This window comes from Panthera onca, chromosome D1, assembly GCF_046562875.1.
Source record: "Panthera onca isolate mPanOnc1 chromosome D1, mPanOnc1 haplotype 2, whole genome shotgun sequence".
NCBI lineage: Eukaryota > Metazoa > Chordata > Mammalia > Carnivora > Felidae > Panthera > Panthera onca.
The window spans coordinates 65,972,037-65,995,241 of NC_138348.1; the positions used below are offsets into that span (position 1 = coordinate 65,972,037).

The window sequence follows — 23,205 nt, forward strand, 5'->3', positions numbered from 1 at the left end:
GGGCCGTCTTTTTCACCGCACCTCTGAACGGTAGGTGTTGCGAAAGCCCGGGTAGGGCCGGGAGAAGAAGGCGGTGCCAGGACGCCCTGCGGAAGGGCCGAAGGCGGGGCTTGTGACGTTACTGGATGAACCAATCACCCCTGGTTTTCTCAACGGCCCCGCCCTTTTACCGCACATTTCCCCTCCCCTTGCTCATTTCGCACGACGCAGCGGTTGGGAACACAGACATTTTCGGAGCTGGAGCCGCCGCTGCCGCCGCCATTTTGTGTCTGTGGAGAAAGAAGCTTCTGTGGCGGCTGGAAGTGGACGGAGATCACGCTTGAGACGGCGGCGTTTCATACCCGAGGTTCCCCCTGTGTCGTCCCCTAACCCCCCTCCGCGGTCAGCATGTGGTGAAGCCGGAGCCGCGAGAGACCCGGGGAGAGGAAGAGGAGTCGGAAGGGAGGCGGGGTATCGAGAGCGGCTTCAGCTTCAGCTGCGGCGGACCTCGGAGGGGGGCCGCGGCGCAATGTCAGAGCAGACGCCGGCCGAGGCCGGTACTGCGGGGGCCCGGGAGGACGCCTGTCGGGATTATCAATCATCACTCGAAGACCTGACCTTCAATAGCAAACCGCACATCAATATGCTGACCATTCTAGCCGAGGAGAACCTGCCCTTCGCCAAGGAGATCGTCTCTCTCATCGAGGCCCAAACCGCCAAGGTTTTTATACACCCCGCAGCCTCCTATTCTTCTAATACTCCCTGATTTTAGTGTCAGCCTCATCCCAGGTCTCGCTTCCATCCAAAGGGGGACAGTGTTCCTCCTCTCCAACCCTCCACCTCCAACTCAGGCTCGGTCTCTGGCCCAGGCTTCGAGCGTGGGCCTCTCTCGGGGGGGAGGGAGTGGGGAGGATAAAGGGTGGAGTCCCACTTCCGCTTACCAACTCCCTATTTAGGCCACCGCATTGTATATCCCGACACACACGTTTTGAATAGAGCCCTTTGGGGAGGGGGGTACTTAAAAGGCAGTTTGTGGTGTGGGGAAGTAAGAGTTAAAACCATTTTAACCCCCGGGAAGGTGGGGAGTGGTGGTTCTCCCATTCCCCGCCCCCACCCCCTTACCCTTTTGGGTAATTGTGCTCTGTGGGTTGGAAGGAGGTGAAGGGGGACCTGGGAGCGAGCTGTTGGTGGGTGGGAGTAGGGAATTGGCCCCGAGTGGAGCAGCCGCCTGTTAGGAGCCCAACATGGCGCCTGAAAAGCACATGATGCGAAAGGGAAGAGAGGAGAATCCATTCCCTGCCAGCCAGGCAGCTGCTCACACCCGTCAGCCCCGTTTTGGGGTGGGGGCGGCCAGATCGAACTTTTATTCTCCTATCGGAGGGTCTAATTTGCCCCAAAATACGGGAAATTGGGGGTTCGGGCGGGGTTCGGGTGGGGGGAGGAGATCTTATCCAACCTGTAGGTGGAGAACTGGCCCAGTGGGTAACAAGTACTTGCAGTTTTTTTTTGAAAAGTTCAGTCCCTCCTCCTCTTCCTTTTCTCTTTTTTTCCTCCCTTCCCTGATAGTGAAGACGTGCTTTTCTTCACCCCTTGAAAGAAGTGGTCCTCTGCCACCCTATATTTCCCTGTAGTCCTCCTCTTCTGTGGATTCATGTGGGAGCGATGTCATTTAAGTTACTGTTAAACTTAGTAATCATAATGAGTTTTAATAGCTTCCCAGTATTACGTTTTAAGTTATTTTTCAAGCTTGTACTATGGTTCAGTTTTTTCTAGTTGTTAGTGATTGAAATTAACAGGATGAGCCTCCTTTTAGCAGAGTGAACCCCTTTTAAAAGGCCACTTTAACAACAACCACCAATATATTGTTTAGAGGCGGTTTCTGTCTAGTGTACAACTGAGTGGTCTGACTCTTAATAAATGGTTTTGAAATGTGTGACTGGTATTATAAAATTTGTGAATAAAACATATAAAATATGTATTTGTCTTTTTTATTTACCTTTGTAAGGTGTAGAATCTGTTTCCAAGACTTATTTTTATCTACGTGGTTGTGTGTTTTAAACAAAAGTCTTTAAGTGACTTGGGTTCATTCTTTAGGTTCCATCCACTCTTTTGGGTATATCTGTTCACAAGATACACGGTTTCAGGTGGTCCTTTCATACCTTAATTTAAAGAGGACAAAAAAGTAAAGATGTTTTGTTTTGTTTTTAAGGGCCCAACAAGTTTGTCATGCTCAGTCTGACAGCTAAAATACAAGTCTTCATTCACCTTTTCCTGTGAATGTCTGTGAAACAGCTATTGTTCTTTTTTTAAAGTATGAGACTTAAAAAGGAAGCATTCCTCATACTCAACATCCTTTTTATCGATATCACAAACATGTTGGACGTGAAAACTTAGTTTTTGCCTTGTTGAAGGCTTACCTTGACATTGAATGCCTTTTTTAAAAAACAAAACACTTGCGTTTCTTTCTTTCTTTCTTTTTTTTTTTTTTTTAAATAACATTGATTTTTAAAATCTAATTACCTAGTAGTTTGGGGATTACTAATATTCCACAGAGTCTAATATTTAGCAGTTCAGGTTGTCACTCAACAGTTTCCTTGCTGGTTTTTAATGGATCCAGAAGATCTTCGAGAAGTGAAAACTAAATGCTGACGATAGTGACCACATTAAAATTTGTATTTGTGTATGGCGACACAGAGTGGTGAAAATAGATGGACTATTTGCTGATAAAAGCTGAAATTTTTTTGGCACACGTTTCCTGGTTATTTTTGGAAAGCCAGGTTGAGGAAAAGATGTAAAAGTCACTGGGGAAATAATCAGGGTTGGGGTTGAGGGTGAGGGGAGGGATTTTCTGTCATTTGGTAGCAAACTGGCTTGGTTTTGTGTTTCTGGAGGTGAATGTTTGTGTCCTTATTCTCTAGCGTCTCGGCATTACTAAAGGATTCACACCTAATTTGACTCTTCCCATGAGGCAGTAGTAGTGAAAAAATATTACATACAGGATTCACTTGTACAATAAAAAAATTAGCCTACTGAACAGATTTTGGTTTTAAAGAGAGCCTGTCTTCATAAGTACAACAATGACTAAAATGGTATAAAACATGACATGGTAAGATAAAGACACAGCAATAAAGCATTGGACATGTTGGTACTTACTAGTATACCCACATGCAGTGGCCTTGTGAACCCTTTTATTAGGACCCTAAAAGAAATTTTTCATACAAAGTTATTCAAAGGTTTCCTTGGCCAACTTTGGTTGTAAAGGTGTTATCAGAAGCAAGAGCACTTCCACACACTTGTATGGGCAATTGGTTTTGTGAAATATGATGGCGTTGTGTACTGCAGAACTGTGAGCCTACCCTAGCTACAGATAGCTATGGGTAAGTGTTGTTCAGGGTTAAGATTCCGATACACATGGGATGGGTAAATGGGGATAATTTTTTTTTATTTTGTCTTTAAATCATGGGTGCTCCTGTGGAGTCGGAGTTAACACTTTTTATGGTGTGTCTTAATGCTCCTCAAGTCTGTGAACCTGCTGATGCTTTCTGGAAACTTGCTGTACATTCTAAAAGCCAGTGGTGGGTTAGGCATTGCAGTTGAACTGGGGGCAACATTTCTTTGCTTTGGAAAGGGCCACCTGTATCAGCATCACCACACTGGCTTTGCACAAATTTAGAAACACTGGTTTGTGCATGTCAGAGGAAAAATATTTCGACGGAGAGTCCATGCTGTGAAGAAAATCTTCAGGACAAATCCTGGTTTCCAGAGTCAAGTTCAACCTGATTTACATGACTCAGCAGCTGCTCCATCCAGTTTTTCTTGTATCAGTAACAACTTGCACCTTCCTGCATGTCCTTGTGCAAGTTTCAGAGTGTTTTTTGCCATTAACTTCATATGTGAAGTGTACTTAATTTCTTTGTTCATTGGATTATAGAAAAGTAATCCTAATGATTTTACAGGTAACAAAAGCGTCATAGAGTCTAACATATAAAATATGCCTATGAAAATTAGGGTTTCTGCCAGAAGTCTGGAAACTTTACTTCGTTGAGTCTAGGCACACTATTCTAAGTTAATGGGAGTCACAAAGCTTACACTTGGGTTACAGAAAATACCCTTTCCCCTTTTTGCTCACTTAAAACACAGGTCTTTTTACCATATGAACCTGAAATTACATCGAGTGTTAAATGAATGTGCTAAAGATTACGGTTTGTCTTTCTGGTATTTCTGAGCTAATTTTATATGCTCAACTAAAGATCATTGTAAGAGATGACACCTTGATTGAACATTTAATTTTCATAAAGGTTAATATTAATTCGAAAGTATTTAGCGTCAACAAGAATAGAAATCTGTATTGTATGTTTGAAAACTCACTTTTAAAAGTAATTCTTTGGTGACAATTCATTATACTAAACTTCTCAGTTTCTTTTTATCACTTCAGGCTCCTTCCTCAGAGAAGCTTCCTGTTATGTACCTTATGGATTCTATCGTGAAAAACGTTGGAAGAGAGTATCTCACTGCCTTTACTAAAAATCTAGTTGCAACATTTATTTGTGTGTTTGAAAAGGTATATATGCATTTAGAAACATTTGAATTTTTTAAAAAATGTGTTCCTGATTAAATAAATACTTGTGTTTGTGTTGGGTTTTCTTGGGTGGTGAAATGTTTTATTCTCTTGGATATTTATCAAGTACCATGCTAAAGTTAGTGTTTTATGTTAGATCTTTAAAGCAGATTCTAGGGCTTTTCCATTATCCATTCAAGAATAGATGGGGTTTGCTTTTAGAATTTGTTTTGTTTTTAATTGAGTTCATTTGATTGAAGGTCTGTTCCATCACTAGAATATGGGCAAAAATATCTGAAGCTATCAATAATACTTCAAATTTCATTGTTGCAGTTTTTGGTGTTAGGATGTTGACTATTCCTATCTGAAAAAGCATAATCTTCCTGTGTGTCCCAGCCTGTGATTGGTGCCTGAAACTTTTGTGATCCCCCTCCCCCGCCCCCCGGAAATGTTTCCTGTTACTTTGTTCAAGTGTGTTTTCTGTGAATGTAATAGGTATGTGTGAATGGTGGACCAGTTAATTGCTTTAAATTATTTTGGAAATAACTTTTAATCCCCTCTTAATGTTTAGAAGAAAGGCTTGTTAGTTTCTATATCCAGCGATTGCAACTTTTTCCTTCCATAACATTGTATCTGGTAGTTTGTTTAATACAGTATTAGGCTGAGGAAGACAAGGGATTTGCTGGAGTAATCCATTCTCTTCCTGTCAGACTTGATCTTTCACACTTAGCAAAAGGACATTTATAAGTAATTTAGTTTTAAATCTTGTTACCTAACATAAAAAAAAATGGTAGTTCTTATCTTTTATTAGCTGAACCTGTTGTGTTTGGAGAACTCTTACAGTTGTCAGACTTGGAGAATTGGAATTATTTTGAAAGAAATACCAGATTTTACTTGTTTGTTAGAACAGATTTTACTTGTTTGTTACTTGTTTGTTTTACTCAAGTAGTTGCTACTTGAGTAATTTTTTTCTTCTCAGTTCTTAGAAAAAAATACTGCTTGTAAGTATATGCAGAAGAAATTTGGAAAGCTGGGTTTCAAATTGTATTAAGGGGCTTGCTGATGAATAGTGTATTGTAGACCTTGGCTAAAAACAGCTTACCTGAAGCTGTAGTCTAAGAAGCCAACTTTGCATTACAGGAGTTGGGAAGCTAAACCAGCTTCTTGGTTTCAGTTTCATTATGTTCAAATTTAGTTGGGTGTTTGGTAGAATATTACTGAATCTAACAGGGCATTGACCCTGCAGTTGATGAAAATGACTATAATAAATATAATTCTCTAAAGACTTGAATATAGGCCAGGCTTTATTATCCTAAAGCTAAAATTCTAATTCAGTTTTCCCAAGTACTAGATGTCTCTGCTAACTAGTTTCTGAATATCATTGTTATTGTTATTCCTGTCATAGTTAGGTAACACTGAAGCTCAACAGTGGGTAAGATACCTGTGAATTTCAATTTTTATGGTGCCTTCCATACCACAAATAACTTGTTCATAGGTGCCAACCATATTGTATTGCAGAAGATTGGTTAGGGAGACAGATTTGTCTTACAGGTTCAACTAATTTCTAGTTGTTTTACACTTTTGTCCAGAGTAAGAGTAACATAAGGAATACTATATCAAGCCCTAAAATTTGGAAACATTTTGTACTGTTAAAAATAGAATTGCTTAGTTGTTTGCTTTCATAAAGGCCAGGGGACAATGACTTTAATTTTTCTGAATTTTTTTGAAGGAGAAGTTTCTTAATTAACTTTACATTTTCAAACCAAATATACCTTTAATAAGTTATTACTGTTGTACATATTTATGAATGAGTAGTATGTTTGCTGTATTGAGTAGAACAGATATTTATATAGCTTTAATTCTTAATAATTAAAACATTCTATAGTAACTTAACAAGCCATAGAATTGTTCTGTTGTTCTAGGTGGATGAAAATACTAGAAAAAGTTTATTTAAATTACGTTCCACATGGGATGAAATATTCCCTTTGAAGAAACTTTATGCCCTGGATGTCAGAGTCAATTCGTTAGATCCTGCTTGGCCTATTAAACCTCTGCCCCCCAATGTGAATACATCTAGCATCCATGTGAATCCTAAATTTTTAAATAAATCGGTAAGTTTTAATATGAATGGTATATAATACTTTATCAGATTTCAATTTACCTAAAATTTCTTGTTTGAAATCTCAAGAATACCCCATGCTAAATTAGTTTCGTTACAAAAAAACTTTTTTTTCACTCAGGTTCACAGTGCATTTAAAATACATTCTTCTTGTTGAGGTGTTACATAATATCCTTATTTCGGTTTTTAAATTTTTGGAAGATTTTTTGTGTGCTTTAAACATGACAAGCCATTTATGATTATGGATAATATTTATTAAGAGGTCAGCTGATAATTTTTAGTTCCTCAGCTTCCTTTTTAGCCGTGAAATATATATTTTTAACACATTATTTTCTCTTCTAGCCCGAAGAGCCTTCAACACCTGGCACAGTGGTCAGTTCCCCTAGCATCTCCACTCCTCCAATTGTTCCTGATATACAGAAGAATCTTACTCAAGAACAACTAATAAGGCAGCAGTTACTGGCAAAACAAAAACAGTTGTTAGAACTTCAGCAGAAAAAGCTGGAGCTTGAGCTAGAGCAAGCTAAGGCACAACTGGTAAGTAGAGGAGATTTGGCATTTTAAATATTTTAAACCTGTCTTCAGATAGAGAAGTAATTATTTTGTATTTGAATTGTATTAGCATGTTATTTTTATTAGTGAGTGTATTCTTTTTCCACATTTATTTTGTAAATTATGGTACCTTTATTACACCAAATTTTTATTTCCTTATTGTAAAACTCACTTGAGTATAAACTATACACTAGTTTCTTTCGAGTACTTTTTTCTGTTAAATTGCTATCTTTTAAGATAACACCTTAGTTTAATTAACATTATATCATGTGGACTTAAGACCTGTCCCAAGATGGTTAGGTGTGTTGTTGTGAATGTTTTTGCGTAGTCTTTAATGTTTTATGAGCTTAGGTTTCAGGAGTAGAAATCCAGTTCCTAAAGCCTATGAAAGAAAAGCCATCACAAAATTAAGGAGGCCAGGAAGATTACATATTTCCATGCATGAGTGACCTTTTACTAAGTTATTTTACTTAGCACTTGAATTTGAGAGTGAGGAAGTACAGGAAGGCAAGATTTTATCAAGTTCATTATCAGTGACATTAGGAGGAACTAAATTTTATGACCTAAAATTTAGCTGGAATGACTCTGATTCTTGTGCACCTAGGGTGCAGTGATTTATTTGGTAATTTCTTAGTAGCAGTCTGGCTCAGAATCCTGCATAATTAGGAAGAGGGAGGATGTTTTTTTCATTCTCTTAAAGATTATATTACAAAAACCCCAAAGTAAAGGACTAGTAAGAAATAACAAGCCCCATAAGTACATGAACTTTCTCTCTTTATTTTAATCTCCACTTAAACACTAGAAGTATACAATGTAGCTGTAGTATTGAATGGATTTATTGAAAAAACATTACATTCTTTATTGTTTTCCTGACAGATAATCTGCATGTTTTATGTATTAACATGAACGTTTATTTTGTATTTCAGGCAGTTTCTCTTAGCGTTCAGCAGGAGACATCCAACTTAGGTCCTGGATCTGCACCATCCAAATTACATGTTCCACCAATTCCCCCTTTGGCTGTTAAACCTCCCCATCAAGTTCCTGTGCAACCAGAGAAAAGCCGTCCAGGTCCATCCTTACAAATTCAGGATTTGAAAGGAACTAATCGGGATCCCCGTCTTAATAGGATGAGTCAACATTCTTCGCATGGAAAAGATCAGAGTCACAGGAAAGAATTCCTAATGAACACATTGAACCAGTCTGATATTAAGACAAGTAAAACTGTACCCTCTGAAAAACTAAATTCGTCCAAGCAAGAGAAAAGCAAATCAGGTGAAAAAATAACCAAGAAAGAACTTGACCAATTAGATTCTAAATCTAAATCTAAATCTAAATCACCATCACCTTTGAAAAACAAATTATCCCACACAAAAGACTTAAAAAATCAAGAATCCGAAAGTGCAAGGGTGTCGGATATGAGCAAGAGAGATCCTAGGTTAAAAAAACATCTTCAGGATAAGACTGATAGCAAAGATGATGATGTAAAAGACAAGAGAAAAACTGCAGAAAAAAAGGACAAAGATGAGCACATGAAATCATCTGAACACAGACTCGTTGGAAGTCGAAATAAAATCATCAATGGCATCGTACAAAAGCAGGATACAATAACGGAAGAATCAGAAAAACAAGGGACAAAACCAGGGAGATCAAGTACTAGAAAGCGGTCAAGATCACGATCACCCAAGTCTCGATCACCAATTATACATTCTCCAAAGAGAAGAGATAGGCGGTCACCCAAACGAAGGCAGAGGAGTATGTCTCCAACTTCCACACCCAAAGCTGGAAAGATTCGCCAATCAGGAGTTAAGCAATCACATATGGAAGAGTTTACGCTACCTTCCAGGGAAGAGCGAAATGCTAAAAGGAGTAATAAACAAGATATTCGAGATCCGAGGCGAATAAAAAAGACTGAAGAGGAACGACCACAAGAAGCTGCGAATCAGCATTCTACAAAATCCGGCACTGAACCAAAGGAGAATATAGAAAATTGGCAAAGTTCGAAGTCTACCAAAAGATGGAAATCTGGTTGGGAAGAAAATAAAAGGTAGGATGTTAACGTTTTTAATTAAGTAAAATAATAACGTATGTTTTAAAGACAGTGTTAATTTTAAAATTGGGTAATATTTATTGGATGCTGTAATTAGTGCTTTATTTTTCCTTTTATTTTTCAGTAACTGGGTGAAATACCATTAGTATTCCTATTTTACAGATAAGGAAACAAGTTTAGAAAGGTTAACTAGTCTACCTAAAGCTTCACGTCTAGGACATGCAAGAAGTAGAATTCATGTCTGATTTTCCTGACTTCAGACCTTGTGCTCTTAATCATTTAGTTAACTTTTGTAGTTACATGTATTCATTTTAACCAGATCCTTTGGAATATGGTCCTGAGTAATTGAAAAAATTTTCATGAAGTAACATCATGCTTTTGTGGTTTCAGCTTACAACAGGGTGATGAACATAGTAAATCTCCTCATCTAAGGCATAGGGAGAGCTGGTCAAGCACTAAAGGAATCTTGTCACCTCGAACCCCAAAGCAGCAGCATCGATTAAGTGTAGATGCCAATCTTCAGATTCCTAAAGAGTTAACTCTTGCAAGCAAAAGAGAATTACTTCAAAAGGTAGTTACTATGACCACATGTAGTCATTATTCTCTTTTGTCTAAGTTTTTTTGTAAGTGCTTTTTATACTTAAAATATTTGATTTCCTTTTATCACCCCTACACAGACGAGTGAACGTTTAGCATCTGGTGAAATTACACAGGATGAGTTCCTTGTTGTTGTGCATCAAATTCGACAGCTATTTCAGTATCAAGAAGGTAAACATAGATGCAATGTACGGGATAGTCCTACAGAAGAAAATAAAGGTGGATTAAAAAAGAAACCTCTCTTATCTGATGCTGAATTAACCTACTATGAACATAAAGCAAAACTGAAAAGGACACAGGTTCAGCATTCATTTCCAAGACTTGATCTCTTAGATCCTGATATTTTTGACTACCCTTTGACCGATGCCTTGTTGTCTGGAATAGAATGTGAGCCATCCAAAAGTAAACATGCAAGTAGGAATAGTGGAGCACAGTTTGACAGAAAAGAACAATTTAGTGAAAGAGCAAGACGTCTTTCTCCTATATCTGGGAGTCGTACTTATGCTGAGAATCTTTCACCCCATGAGGGCCGGAGAAGACATGACGAGCAAGTCTCTGCTAAAGGTAGAAAAAGTTAAATCAGATTATGCCTATTGAATCAGCAGTGAAGGGAAAATGAACAAGCTAAGTGGGGATGGATTTCTGTGACTGTTCAGACTACCTTTTGTTTATTTTGTTTCATTTTTTCCCCTCAAAGGGAAGGGAAGGGAGCTAATACTTAAGGCCACCCTATGTGTTAGGTACTTGACTTAGGTTCTTTATATATGTAATCTGATTTAATCCTCAAAATAACCCAATTAAATATATTTTATCTCATTTTAGAGATAGGAAGCAAGACCAGAGAGGTTAAATAACTTGCTCTCAAAGTCAAATAATTAGTTGACAAAATGGGGATTTTTTTTTTTTTTTTTTTTTAAACCCAGGTGTGTCTGACTGTAGAGGGCATCCTCTTTCTTGCTGCTTGATATGCTGTCTTTTCCTTCCCCTCTAATAAAGTGAGATAGTTTTGGATATTTTTGGCTAAACATTTACATGAAAATAAAAAGAATTAAGATAATTTAATAAAAATTCAGATTCAGGGAAAATAACATCTTTTTCTTTTTAAAAGGTGTACGAGAAGAGCAGAGGTCACCATTCAATGATCGTTTTCCACTTAAGCGACCTAGATACGAAGATTCAGATAAACCATTTGTAGATAGCCCAGCATCAAGATTTGCCGGCCTCGATACAAATCAGCGACTTACAGCTTTAGCTGAAGACAGACCATTATTTGATGGACCTAGTAGGCCATCAGTAACAAGAGATGGCCCAACCAAGATGATTTTTGAAGGACCTAATAAATTAAGCCCTAGAATTGATGGACCTCCTACACCAGGTTCTCTTCGGTTTGATGGGTCACCAGGACAAATGGGGGGAGGTGGCCCTTTGAGATTTGAAGGACCACAAGGTCAGCTAGGAGGTGGGTGTCCTTTGAGATTTGAAGGTCCTCCAGGACCAGTTGGGACGCCTCTGCGGTTTGAGGGGCCGATTGGTCAGGCAGGAGGAGGTGGTTTTCGGTTTGAAGGTTCCCCTGGTCTGAGGTTTGAGGGATCTGCAGGTGGTTTGCGATTTGAGGGACCAGGGGGCCAGCCTGTGGGTGGTCTCAGGTTTGAGGGACATCGGGGTCAACCTGTGGGTGGTCTACGGTTTGAGGGACCTCATGGTCAGCCTGTGGGTGGACTTAGATTTGATAATCCCCGAGGTCAGCCTGTAGGTGGACTTAGATTTGAAGGGGGTCATGGTCCATCAGGGGCTGCAATTAGGTTTGATGGACCGCATGGTCAGCCAGCAGGTGGGATCAGATTTGAGGGCCCTTTGCTACAGCAGGGAGTTGGAATGAGGTTTGAGGGTCCCCATGGTCAGTCAGTAGCTGGTTTGAGGTTTGAAGGACAACATAATCAACTTGGTGGGAACCTTAGGTTTGAGGGTCCACATGGTCAGCCAGGGGTTGGGATCAGGTTTGAAGGACCGTTAGTCCAACAAGGAGGTGGAATGAGGTTTGAGGGTCCTTCTGTGCCAGGAGGTGGCTTGAGAATTGAAGGGCCTCTAGGTCAAGGTGGTCCAAGATTTGAAGGTTGTCATGCTTTAAGGTTTGATGGGCAGCCAGGTCAGCCATCACTCTTGCCAAGATTTGATGGATTACATGGGCAGCCAGGTCCTAGATTTGAAAGAACTGGTCAGCCAGGCCCACAGAGATTTGATGGACCACCTGGACAGCAGGTTCAACCAAGATTTGATGGTGTACCTCAAAGATTTGATGGCCCACAACACCAGCAAGCATCAAGGTTTGATATTCCTCTTGGTCTTCAAAGCACACGATTTGACAATCATCCTTCACAAAGGCTTGAATCAGTATCTTTCAATCAGTCTGGTCCATATAATGATCCACCTGGCAATGCTTTTAATGCCCCATCCCAAGGACTACAGTTCCAAAGACATGAACAAATGTTTGATTCACCTCAAGGACCAAATTTTAATGGACCACATGGCCCTGGAAACCAGAGTTTCTCGAATCCCCTTAACAGAGCTTCTGGACACTATTTTGATGAAAAGAATCTCCAGAGTTCCCAATTTGGAAACTTTGGCAATTTACCTGCTCCAATAACAGTAGGAAATATTCAGGCGTCTCAACAGGTAAGTCTGTTGTTACTCTAAAATGATGTTCTTTACAGATGTGGACCATTTTAATGTTTCTAGGGTTTGAAGATTTTTAGGAGATAATTTATTCTGTAGATTGACAGTTTGTAAGGTACTCCAGAAGTCCACATGCTAGGCAAGTGGGATGAGAGTCTTGAGCCTTAAATTTGCAATTTAAATCCAAAATTGATTTTAGCTCTCCCAGGATCTGTAGAAATCCCTCTCTGTCTCTGTCTCTCTCTCTGTCTCTCTGTCTCTCTCTCTCTCTCTCTCTCACACACACACACACACACATACACGCACACACAGTGTTTGTTTTTTAATGGACTTTATTGTTTTAGAATAGTTTTAGGTTTACAGCAAAGTTGAGCTGTGAAATACAGAGATTTCCCATATTACCCCTTACACATGCATAGCCTCCCCATTATGTTTTTTCCTTTTTGGTTTCAAAGCTAGTAAAGTATTACACAATTGTGAGTTTGTTTCATAGACTTGTGCTACATTGTAGAACTGTGGAGCCCTTAAAGTTATAGGGAGCTGGATTTTTAGACTTTTAAGAACTTCCTTAACCTGAGTTAAATAAAATCAAACTGCCCATGCTTTTACAGCCTTTCTTTTTCTTTTCTTCCTACTTTTCACCACCTTTCCAGTGATTCCAGTTGAATACAGTTGTGTGATATTAATGTAAACACAGGAAACTTGTGACATGTCTCCCAAATACATTCAGTGCATCACCTCAACTTGTACAATCATCTGTTGGTATTCTTTTGCTTTTGTTCTGCATATATTTTAAAATGCATATTGAAATAATTATAAAGCAGTGTGCTTACATTGTGTGATTAATGACTACTTTGCTTGCCTGCTGAAATTCTCCTGGGCTAAATTCACTTTTTTTCTAGGCACTGACATTTTCTTACTAGGACAGATTCATTTTATAGTAGTAATGTCTCATGGAAGAAAATGTAAAACAAAAAGATTTTAAAATGTGTTATAAGCATTATTGATAGCAAGCAGTCTGTACAGTAGTTGTTTGTCTTTTACAGTCTACTTTGCAACCCAAAGTATGATGTTCAAGCAGGATGATCAAAAAAGAGTTAAGAGATTGCTGATTAAAGCAGGCTTTTCATATCTGTGGGAAGGAGTCTGGTCAGCAGTTCTGGCCTCAGCTTTGCTGACAGCTAGCCATTATGATTGTGTACAGGTCATATCTCTAGATATCAGTTCTATTTGTAAAATAAGGGAAAGCATCAGCAAGGTAAAATGATTTGTTTAAGGTCACACAGACTGTTGGCTATCTTATGTTTGCATGGTATCTTAAACTTCTCGTACATCTTATAACCCATGAAACAGGTAAGGGAGTATTGTTTCATTTTTGTAGAAAGTCTAGAAATGAAGTGATCCAGTTAAGTTACACTTGTACATTTTTATTGTAGAAACCAGACCTTATGATATCTGTCGGTATTTTTATATGATCAGAATATTAAAGTTTTAGTTAAAATACAGAAAGGATGTTCTTTTTTAAAACCAAGGTTTCTCTTAAAGGTTCTTACTGGTGTTGCTCAGCCAGTAGCATTTGGCCAAGGACAACAATTTTTACCAGTTCATCCACAAAATCCTGGAGCATTTGTTCAGAATCCTTCAGGTATGTGCTTTCTGAACTTAGCGTTTTTTCAAAAAACAAATATTGTTTTGTTGAGTAGCTAGTTTTGTCAGTTTTAGGAAATGACAATTTTGAGAGGGGATATGCAGTTTAGAGAAATTTAATCTGGCTGGAAATTTGTGTTCCCTTTTTGAGTTTGTTTCCACTGTTTATGTGTATTCACTTGGATCCTGTTTATAGCTAGACATGGTCAGCCAGGGTTTTGTAGACCATAAAAAAGAAAGAAACCTGTGGAGGGTGGAGTAAAGGGTGATGTTTGTGTTGAGGTAAAATGAAATAAATGACAAACCTCAGAAATCTCAGTTATTTGATATTTTGAGTTTTTGTTTTGTGTATATGTGATGATCCAGCAAACACGAAGTGAATACTAGGGACTTTGCTTTATGAAGTTGATTCATTCATATGTCTTTATGGGCACTCAAATAATAATTGTACACAACATGTTAAAAAAGTAGAAATAGGGTGCCTGGCTGGTTTAGTTGGTAGAGCATGTGACCCTTGATCTTGGGGTTGTGAGTTCAAGCCCTGGGTTGGGTGTAGAGCCTTCTTAAAAAAAACAAAAAAGTAGAAAAACCTGAGTCCCTAGCCAGGTCCCCTGAGAAGCTCTTGTTACTGTGAGATGAGGCATAACAGTATTGTTATGGATACAGTAACTGTATTGGATATGAGAGCTTTAAAAGCGATTTTTAGTTTTGGGGTGTCTGGGTGTCTTAGTTAAGCATCTGACTCTTGGTTTTGGCTCAGGTCATGAGTTTGAGCACTCCATCAGGCTCCATGCTGCAGAGCCTGCTTGGGATTCTCTACCTCTCCATCTCCCTCTGCCCCTCTCCTGCTTGTTCTCTCGCTTTGCTTTCTCTCTCTCTCTCCTCTCAAAATAAACGGAAAAAAAAAGTGAATTTTAAATTTAATTTTAAAACAATGGGAAGTTTATAAATTATGGTATTTTATAAAATAACTGCAAAGCTTTAGTGTATTGAGAAGTAGCCCAACCAAATTGTAGTGGTACTTGCTTTATTTTTTTAATCATTAAAATAGGCACTTTCAGAAACATGCTCTAGCGTGGCACTATTTAGTTTACAAATTTAGGGAGTTTTCCAAAACTTTGGAAGTAACTAGGGAAAGCCTAGTCAGTCAAGTTCTAGTTTATGCTTTAGTTCTTAAATTGTGTCATCACAAGTATTTCATGTAATTAATTTGAAAAACACTTTGTGTTTTTAGTTCCTAGATTGACAATTAGGATAAATTAATATTTTTAAAATGTTTTTTTGTTGTCACCGTATTGAAAAGGGAAGAAAGAACTGGGATCTAAAGTCAGAAGACCAGTGTTAGAAGCTATACTTTACTACTTTATAGGTAGGCAGGGTATAAGCAAATATCCTCTCCGGGATTCAGTTGCTTCCTCTTGACAGACAATAAAGTCAGTATTTGCTTGGGAAGTTTGTTTTTTAAGAGTCAAATAAGGTAGTATATGCAAAAGTGCTTTGTAACATGTGCTGTATTAACGTATTCTTTTTAGAACTCAGTTTTTTTTTTGTTGAGTAGAGGATTTGTTATGTTGGGGTGAGTAGCATGAGATAGTGTGCAAAAACTGCAAATTTTCTTTTTGTTTTTACAACCTTGGGGTGCATGTGTATACACACAGGGGATAGCAATGTCACAGAGGAAATCACATCTTTTTCCTCTAGGTTGGAGGAGTTGAGTGAGATGTTAAGTATGCCTTACTTCAGGTTCTGCTCACTCCTACTAAAGAGGTGTGAAAAGCATCCAGTGTTCTATATTCAGCTTCTCTTAAGGTTTCTTCTTGAAAATGAAAGTAAAAACACCTCCTAGTAGTAAATATTTAAACATATTGATCATTTGCTGTATGCTAGGTATTGTTCTAGGATGACTCTTCTTTACCTATAAAACTGAGGCACAGATATGCAACTTGGTTATGTCACACAACTAGAAAATGGAATTTCCAGTTAGAATCCCAGGAGTCTGTTTCCATAGTTCATGCCCTTGATCACTCAACTCAGCTGCTCACAGACTTGTGAATAGCTGGTTACAACTCTGAAACATAAATAGCTAATCCCAGTGAAATGTAAATGTTAAACTAGGGTGTGAAATGGTGTTGTAATTGACTGTTGAGATTAATTTATTCATTCATGTATTCAGACATTTCAACAATTAATTAGCCCGCAATGTACAACGGACTGTGCTAAGGGTACAGTATACAGTGGTTAAGAGCAGGGATTATGTATATTGTGGATGCAAACTGAATTTCTGTCATGAAGAGAAATTTTTAGTAGTTCAGAACTTTTTTCTAGAGGTGTAGTGAGATGCATAATAGATAATAGTGATATACAAATACATTAAAATACTGTGTTTACAGTTGATTTAAAGAATAGTAATTGGGGCGCGTGGGTGGCTTAGTCGGTTAAGTGTCCGGCTTTTGATTCTGGCTCAGGTCATGATATCCTGTCGTGGGTTTAGCCCTGCTCAATAAAGTATTTATAAAGTACTTATAAAGTTTCATAAAGTATCAGTGTTTTCAGTGTTAACTTTTAATATTTGTCCTAGAATATATTTTTAAGAGATGAGGACTTGCTGACCTAAATGAAAAGTTCACTTTAGGAGCTTCTGTGATAATTACACTCATCCTGAAGAAGATTTTTTTCAAATTTATTTTTATTTTTTTATTTTCTTTAATGTTTATTTTTGAGAGAGAGAGAAAGAGAGCGTGCACACGCGCCGCGTGAGCGAGCATGAGTGGGGGAGGGGCAGGGAGAGAGGGAGACACAGAACCTGAAGCAGGCTCCAGGCTCTGAGCTGTCAGCACAGAGCCTTACAAGGGACTCAAACTCACTGACCGGACCTGAGCTGAAGTCAGACGCTTAACCGACTGAGCCACCCATGCATTCCCCAAATTTATTATTGATAGGGCATCTTGAAGAAAACTTTGAAAAATGCATAGTATGATTTACATCTTTGAGTTCTACTTTCATTTTAAGAGTGCTATTTTTTTAAAGGAGCCCTTCCAAAGGCATATCCTGATAATCATCTCAGTCAGGTGGATGTAAATGAATTATTTTCAAAACTGCTAAAAACAGGAATTCTCAAATTGTCCCAGCCTGATTCAGCTACAACACGTGAGTATGGTTCTTCTATACTGCATGTACACAAAACTTTATTAAGTTTTAAAGGTGTATGTATGATTTGCTATAATGTTATAAGTTATGATAAAAGTCATTAAAATTTTGAATTTTTAATTTTTTTCTGGAAATCAAATATAATTGGCTTATAATGAAATACTTTAAAAATTTTCTAAGATGGTACTAGTAACTTTATAGTGGACATTGTTTCATTTAACGTTCCTGCAAATGCCATGTGCAGACTTTTTACTAGTTATTTTATATTGATTTAGTTTTTAAAAATAATTTGCATATTGATGAAATAAAATTTCATGAAAATTGACTTTGAAGAAATCAGACTTAATTTCAGTTATCAAAACAAAGAATTGTATTTGTTTCCTTGGTCAGTAAATACAGTGAATAGACAAGATGGGGTTCTCTGTATGTTTATGACACTTTAGTATTCCTCTATAATGAATGCTTAGAGAACGATATTGAGAAGTTTGTTTTTTTTTCAATTGAAGAAGTAAATGAAGTTGCTGCTCAGCCTGCCCCTGAAGAGGAGGAAGATCAAAATGAAGATCAAGATGTTCCAGATCTTACCAATTTTACAATTGAAGAACTGAAACAGTATGTAATCTAATTTTCTTTCTAATTTTCCAAGATAAATGGGACAATGACTTTAATTAAACAGTGGATGTTATTATTAGTGCTATTCATTTTACCCCTCTTTCAAGTGTTTATAAAATTTAGGAAGCATGTTTTCTTTTTCTTTAATGTAGTGAAATATACATAACATAAACTTCAAGAAGCCTTTATGTTTTTAAATTTCGTTTTAAAATATGTCTGCTGCACAAGTATTTAGGCCAAGAGACCATCCCCAAATTTCAATTTTTTAATATCTGTATTTGGTATAGGAAATATAATCATCAGGTATTAATCATCATGTATTCCTTTTATCTCCATTTCTCTTAATCATTATTTTTTCTGTATTTGATATTCTTGTGCTTTTGAAGATAGGAAAATGAGATTTTTATAGTCTAGTATTTAAGAACTTAAAAAAAAAATCTATTTTCATTTCATAAGTAATGCATATTCAGTGTAGGAAGTTAGAAAATTCCTACATGCTCTGTAGAGCATGTGACTCTTGATCTCAGGGTTGTGAGTTTAAGCCCCATGTTGGGCATGGAGCCTACTTAAAAAAAAAAAATTAAGGAAAAAAAAAGAAAATTAGAAAATTCAGTTAAATCAAGAAAATAAATTTAACCTACAATTCCAACTTTACTGATAACCACTCTTTTAACATTTGGTGCATATTTTTTCCTAATATTCTATTTGTGTGTATTACTCCTATAAAAAAAGTTAAAGGTGCTTTATGGACTTATTATATCCTTATGAATACTTCATAAAAATATAGACACCTAATGGATTACACCTTTTAAAACTCAATTTTTTTTAACTGTAATTCATGGAATTAAAGCTTTATAATGAAAGTCTTCTAATAAAGGCTTATAATAAAAGATAGTATCCCTTTTTCCTGGCATTACTCTTTACCCAGAAGCATTAAAAATAATTGTTTTTAAGTTTATTTATTTATTTTGAAAGAGAGAGAGGGAGTGTGAGTGGGGAGTGGCAGAGAGAGAATCCCAAGCAGGCTCTACCCTGTCAGCACAGAGCTGGATGCGGGTCTGGCTCTCAACGAACCCTGAGATCATGACCTGAGCCAATATCAAGAGTCAGATGCTTAACTGAACCATCCAATACCCCCACCCAGACACTTTTTTTAAAACCATTTTTAACTGTTAGTTATGGTTCCTTGCATTTCTCTATTTCTTAAAAGATACATATTTTCTTGATTTCTTGATTTATCACATTTAGACAATCTTTTGATTTCCTGAAAATGAAGATTTAGCCAGCTCTTTTACTGTCCTACCAACTCTTCCCCATATAGTTATAAAACCATTTTTATTAAATCATTATTTAGTATTAACAGTTCATAACTGCCCTATTTATTCAGTTAGTTGGTCTGTATACCTATTTCTTTCCAAATAGGAAGCTCAGAATTGTAAGAACTGATGGTGACCTCAGTTTACCATGAGTCTAATTTTTCTTTTTAGTTATGTATACTATTATTATTTCTTTTGTACTACTTTCACCATTCTTTAGATGAGGGTGGGGTAGTTGAGTCATTCAGAACTCCAAAGATCTGAAGAGGTGAAATCCATTTGTTCTGCCATACCCATCTGCCATGTCCACCTTGATGTTGACACTGATCTAAGAGCAGGCCAGCTATTGGCTTATTAGTTAGCAGATGATCATTCCATTTTTAGCTAGAAAGGAAATAACTGGGCCAGGCCTATCAATAAGAGGATAGACTCCATGTTCTAAAATTCACCAAAGTTAATTTAAAGAGGGTCAGTGACATGATATTAGAGAACAATATTGATCTTAGGGTATTGTTTCAGCCAGCTTTTGGCCATTTTTCCATATTATCAGAACTAAAGATGATTTCTTTGTTTTTCAAAATAGACGTTATGATAGCGTTATAAATCGACTGTACACTGGTATTCAGTGTTACTCTTGTGGAATGAGGTTTACAACATCACAGACAGATGTATATGCAGACCACTTGGACTGGCATTATCGGCAAAACAGAACTGAAAAAGATGTTAGCAGAAAAGTCACTCATAGACGTTGGTACTACAGTTTAACAGTAAGTAATCAGTATACCTCTAAACCATCTTTTAACCCTTAAATCTTATCATTCTAAAGAGTGTTATAGTTTAAATAATTGCTGGGAGCTATCTCATCAATTTTCTGAATAGAATTTGATCCCTAGAATATAAAACGTTTTTAAAATAAATTTGAAGAGTATGTATTTGCTTTTTGTTGAGATAAGAGTAGGACATAAGTTTCTACTAGCTGTAAAATTCCAATTTCCTATGACATTTTTTTTGTCAAAAATTTTATGTGAAATTTATCTTGTTTAAATTAGTAGTTGTAACTCTAGAGGTAATGGAAAATGAACATTAAGAACTTAACTGTTCAGTAGTTGCTTTGTATTGTCTCTAAGTTGTGGGGTTCATAGAGAAAGTATAATTTTAAATAATATTAAAGCATATTATAGGTAAATGTACCCTTATCTTTCAATGCTATTATATTGAAGATAAGCAGTAAAAGTTTAGAAACAAATGAAAATATTCCTTTTAAATCAACTTGTTTTAAGGACTGGATAGAATTTGAGGAAATAGCTGATTTGGAAGAACGTGCAAAGAGCCAGTTTTTTGAAAAGGTGCATGAAGAAGTTGTGCTCAAAACTCAGGAGGCTGCAAAAGAAAAGGAGTTCCAAAGTGTACCTGCTGGACCAGCTGGAGCAGTTGAGGTAAGAAAAGAATATTAAATTTTCTACCTCTGGTCATCCCTGACTTCCTTATCAGTGACCAACAACAGCAAAATAAATGTTAACTATTTTTGCATGGAAGAATGCAAAATCCTTAGAACTTATTTTGTATTTATATATTGAACTTCCAGATAGCACGTAAGTTTTCTTCCACTTAATAAAATGTTTATATGTTTTTACCTAAGGTGATTGAATATGTTCTGTAAATTTCATTTTTATCATTCTATTTTAGAGTTGTGAAATCTGTCAAGAACAATTTGAACAATACTGGGATGAAGAAGAGGAGGAATGGCATTTAAAAAATGCTATTAGAGTAGATGGAAAGGTAATTTTCAATTCTTTATAAGTGTTAAGATTAGATTTTTTTTGTAGGGGCTAGCTCACCAGTTGGAAAGAAAAATTTTTGTTTTTTGATTCTTATAAAAAAGGTATAGAGTGTTTGAGTTGGAAGTTATTTTAGCAGTCAATTGGTTCTATACTCATTTTATATAAGAAGTTGCAGAATTAGTTAACGATAAACCCAGAGTAGATCTGAATCTAGTCAGTCTTCTTTTTACCTAAACCACATCATTTTAATTCTGAATTTATAATTCATCATAAAAAAACTGTTACTATCTTAAAAGTATACCATGTTATCTACTTAAATGTATAAAGCAAGATTACAGAGAAACTGGATGAAATTTTTGTTTTATCCACATATGTGACTGAGTGATTTTTGCCACCTTTCTAAGATAGCTATTTTTTGGTGTAAATTGAAAAAGAAAATCCTATCAGAATAGTCTATTGGAAATGAACACACATGTGAATACCTACTTACTGTTTTTCTTTTTGCTTCAGATTTATCATCCATCATGTTACGAAGATTATCAAAATGTAAGTTCTTTTTGATTACTGTTTTTTCTCATGTACATTAATAAAGTCTATTTTCAGTTATTTTTTTTGCATCAGAGCAATATTTAACTTTATTGAGCTGTTTTGTGTTTTGATGTAGCATTTAGGTTGTTCACTAAATATTGGTGCTAGATTGATAGGATCTGATTTAGATTTTGAAATTTCTGTATTCCTTGCATTCTATTCATTTGAGTCTTGATGTTTTTTACTAAAACAGTAGGCCCAGAGAAATGTGAGGGAAACTGAAGAGGAGGATCATAATGTGAACAGATTTCTAGAGTTATGGGTAGTGTTTACGGCCCTTTTTTTTTTTTAAACTTAGCATATTATATAGCATAGGAATAATTTTAAAGTGATCACATGTGAAATCTGAAAGACCTGTCTTGACTTCAGAAGTTCAAATTTTCATATTTGAGAGTAACCATTTCTTAAAACCAAACAATAAACACTAACTGGTTCAAGAGGGAGTTTGAGGGGCACGTGTGTGGCTCAGTCAGTTAAGCGTCAGACTCTTGATTTTGGCTCAGGTAATCTTGCAGTTCATAGGTTTGAGCCCCACTTCAGGCTCTGTGCTGCCAGTGCGGAGTCTGCTTGGGAAATTCTCTCTTCTTCTCTCAGCCCCTCCCCTGCTTATTCTCTCTCAAAACAAATAAACTTAAAAAAAAACTAAAAAAATAAATAAAAATTAAAAAGGCAGTTTGGAAGATACATTTAGGTCATCAAAACAGAGTAGACATTCTAGGACATTTGATGGTTTGTGAGGTCAGAGTATTTGAAATTACGATAGTCAGAATTCCATAGTATATGTAGGGGTTACTATCTCTGTGGGGTTAAATATAGAAGTATATCTAATCAACTTCTTTTGGCCTGACAGTGGTTACTGCTTTTCTTAGCTCAGATCACTGCTGAGGATGTATTAAATGCTCAGTATATTTATTTGCCTGCTTTTATAATGTTGTATGGGGAAGCAGGTATTATTTATTTGTTATGTGTATGTTTCTTTTTCCACACAAAGGTCTTATAAATAAAACTAATGTGGTACTTTTGAACTTGAATTAGAACTCACAGGGCTTTTCATTTTGTAGACATCTTCATTTGATTGTACACCATCTCCCAGCAAGACACCAGTTGAAAACCCTTTGAACATTATGTTGAACATTGTCAAAAATGAATTGCAGGAACCCTGTGAAAGTCCCAAAGTTAAGGAAGAACGAATTGATACCCCACCAGCTTGTACAGAGGAAAGCATAGCAACACCCACTGAAATTAAAACAGGAAGTGATACAGTCGAGTCAGTTTAAATAAAATGAGAAAGGTATGTTTTTCTTTTTAAAAAAAAGCTGCTGTTGGATCTAGAAGGTGAAGAATTTTTTATGTATATATAGACATATATCTATATAAATTGTCTAGCTGAGGCAGGGCCTTCAGCTATCATTTGGTTAATAAATACATTTTAGTATTTGCATTTCCTACTGCCTGCACAGTTTCAGGTGCTTGTTGTGTGAAAGTTCTGTAGATGTGTGCAAATTTAACAAAATGAAATTGTATGTGTAAAAATGTACGATTTTCACTTGTGAAACTGTAAATTATAAATAAAAAATATTTTTGCTATC

General features: G+C 36.8%; 1 protein-coding gene across 4 annotated transcripts; it reads left to right on the top strand.

Annotated features, from left to right (window-relative positions):
- The first annotated feature begins 176 nt into the window (after positions 1-176).
- Positions 177-23,205, top strand: PCF11 (PCF11 cleavage and polyadenylation factor subunit). 4 transcript variants are annotated; one of them, XM_060605483.3, is made up of 16 exons: positions 177-700; positions 4,415-4,540; positions 6,460-6,648; positions 6,999-7,193; positions 8,135-9,252; positions 9,646-9,826; positions 9,933-10,416; positions 10,961-12,525; positions 14,071-14,170; positions 17,200-17,319; positions 17,829-17,931; positions 19,831-20,014; positions 20,528-20,683; positions 20,934-21,026; positions 21,539-21,574; positions 22,678-23,205. In XM_060605483.3, exons 1-16 carry the CDS (start codon positions 509-511, stop codon positions 22,891-22,893), a joined length of 5,058 nt encoding a protein of 1,685 aa, XP_060461466.1. In that variant the 5' UTR covers positions 177-508; the 3' UTR covers positions 22,894-23,205. The 4 variants fall into 4 exon arrangements, with proteins under 4 accessions (XP_060461466.1, XP_060461465.1, XP_060461467.1 ...); XM_060605482.3 differs by having other exon boundaries at positions 178-700; positions 17,826-17,931; XM_060605484.3 differs by having other exon boundaries at positions 178-700; positions 9,933-10,023; positions 17,826-17,931.

Excerpts from the sequence above, each read along its gene's own strand:
- PCF11 (XM_060605482.3), top strand. The coding sequence starts at position 509 with ATGTCAGAGCAGACGCCGGCCGAGGCCGGTACTGCGGGGGCCCGGGAG. Across the intron at positions 17,932-19,830 it reads ACAATTGAAGAACTGAAACA|ACGTTATGATAGCGTTATAA; the intron begins GTATGTAATCTA and ends TTTTCAAAATAG. Across the intron at positions 21,575-22,677 it reads GTTACGAAGATTATCAAAAT|ACATCTTCATTTGATTGTAC; the intron begins GTAAGTTCTTTT and ends TTCATTTTGTAG.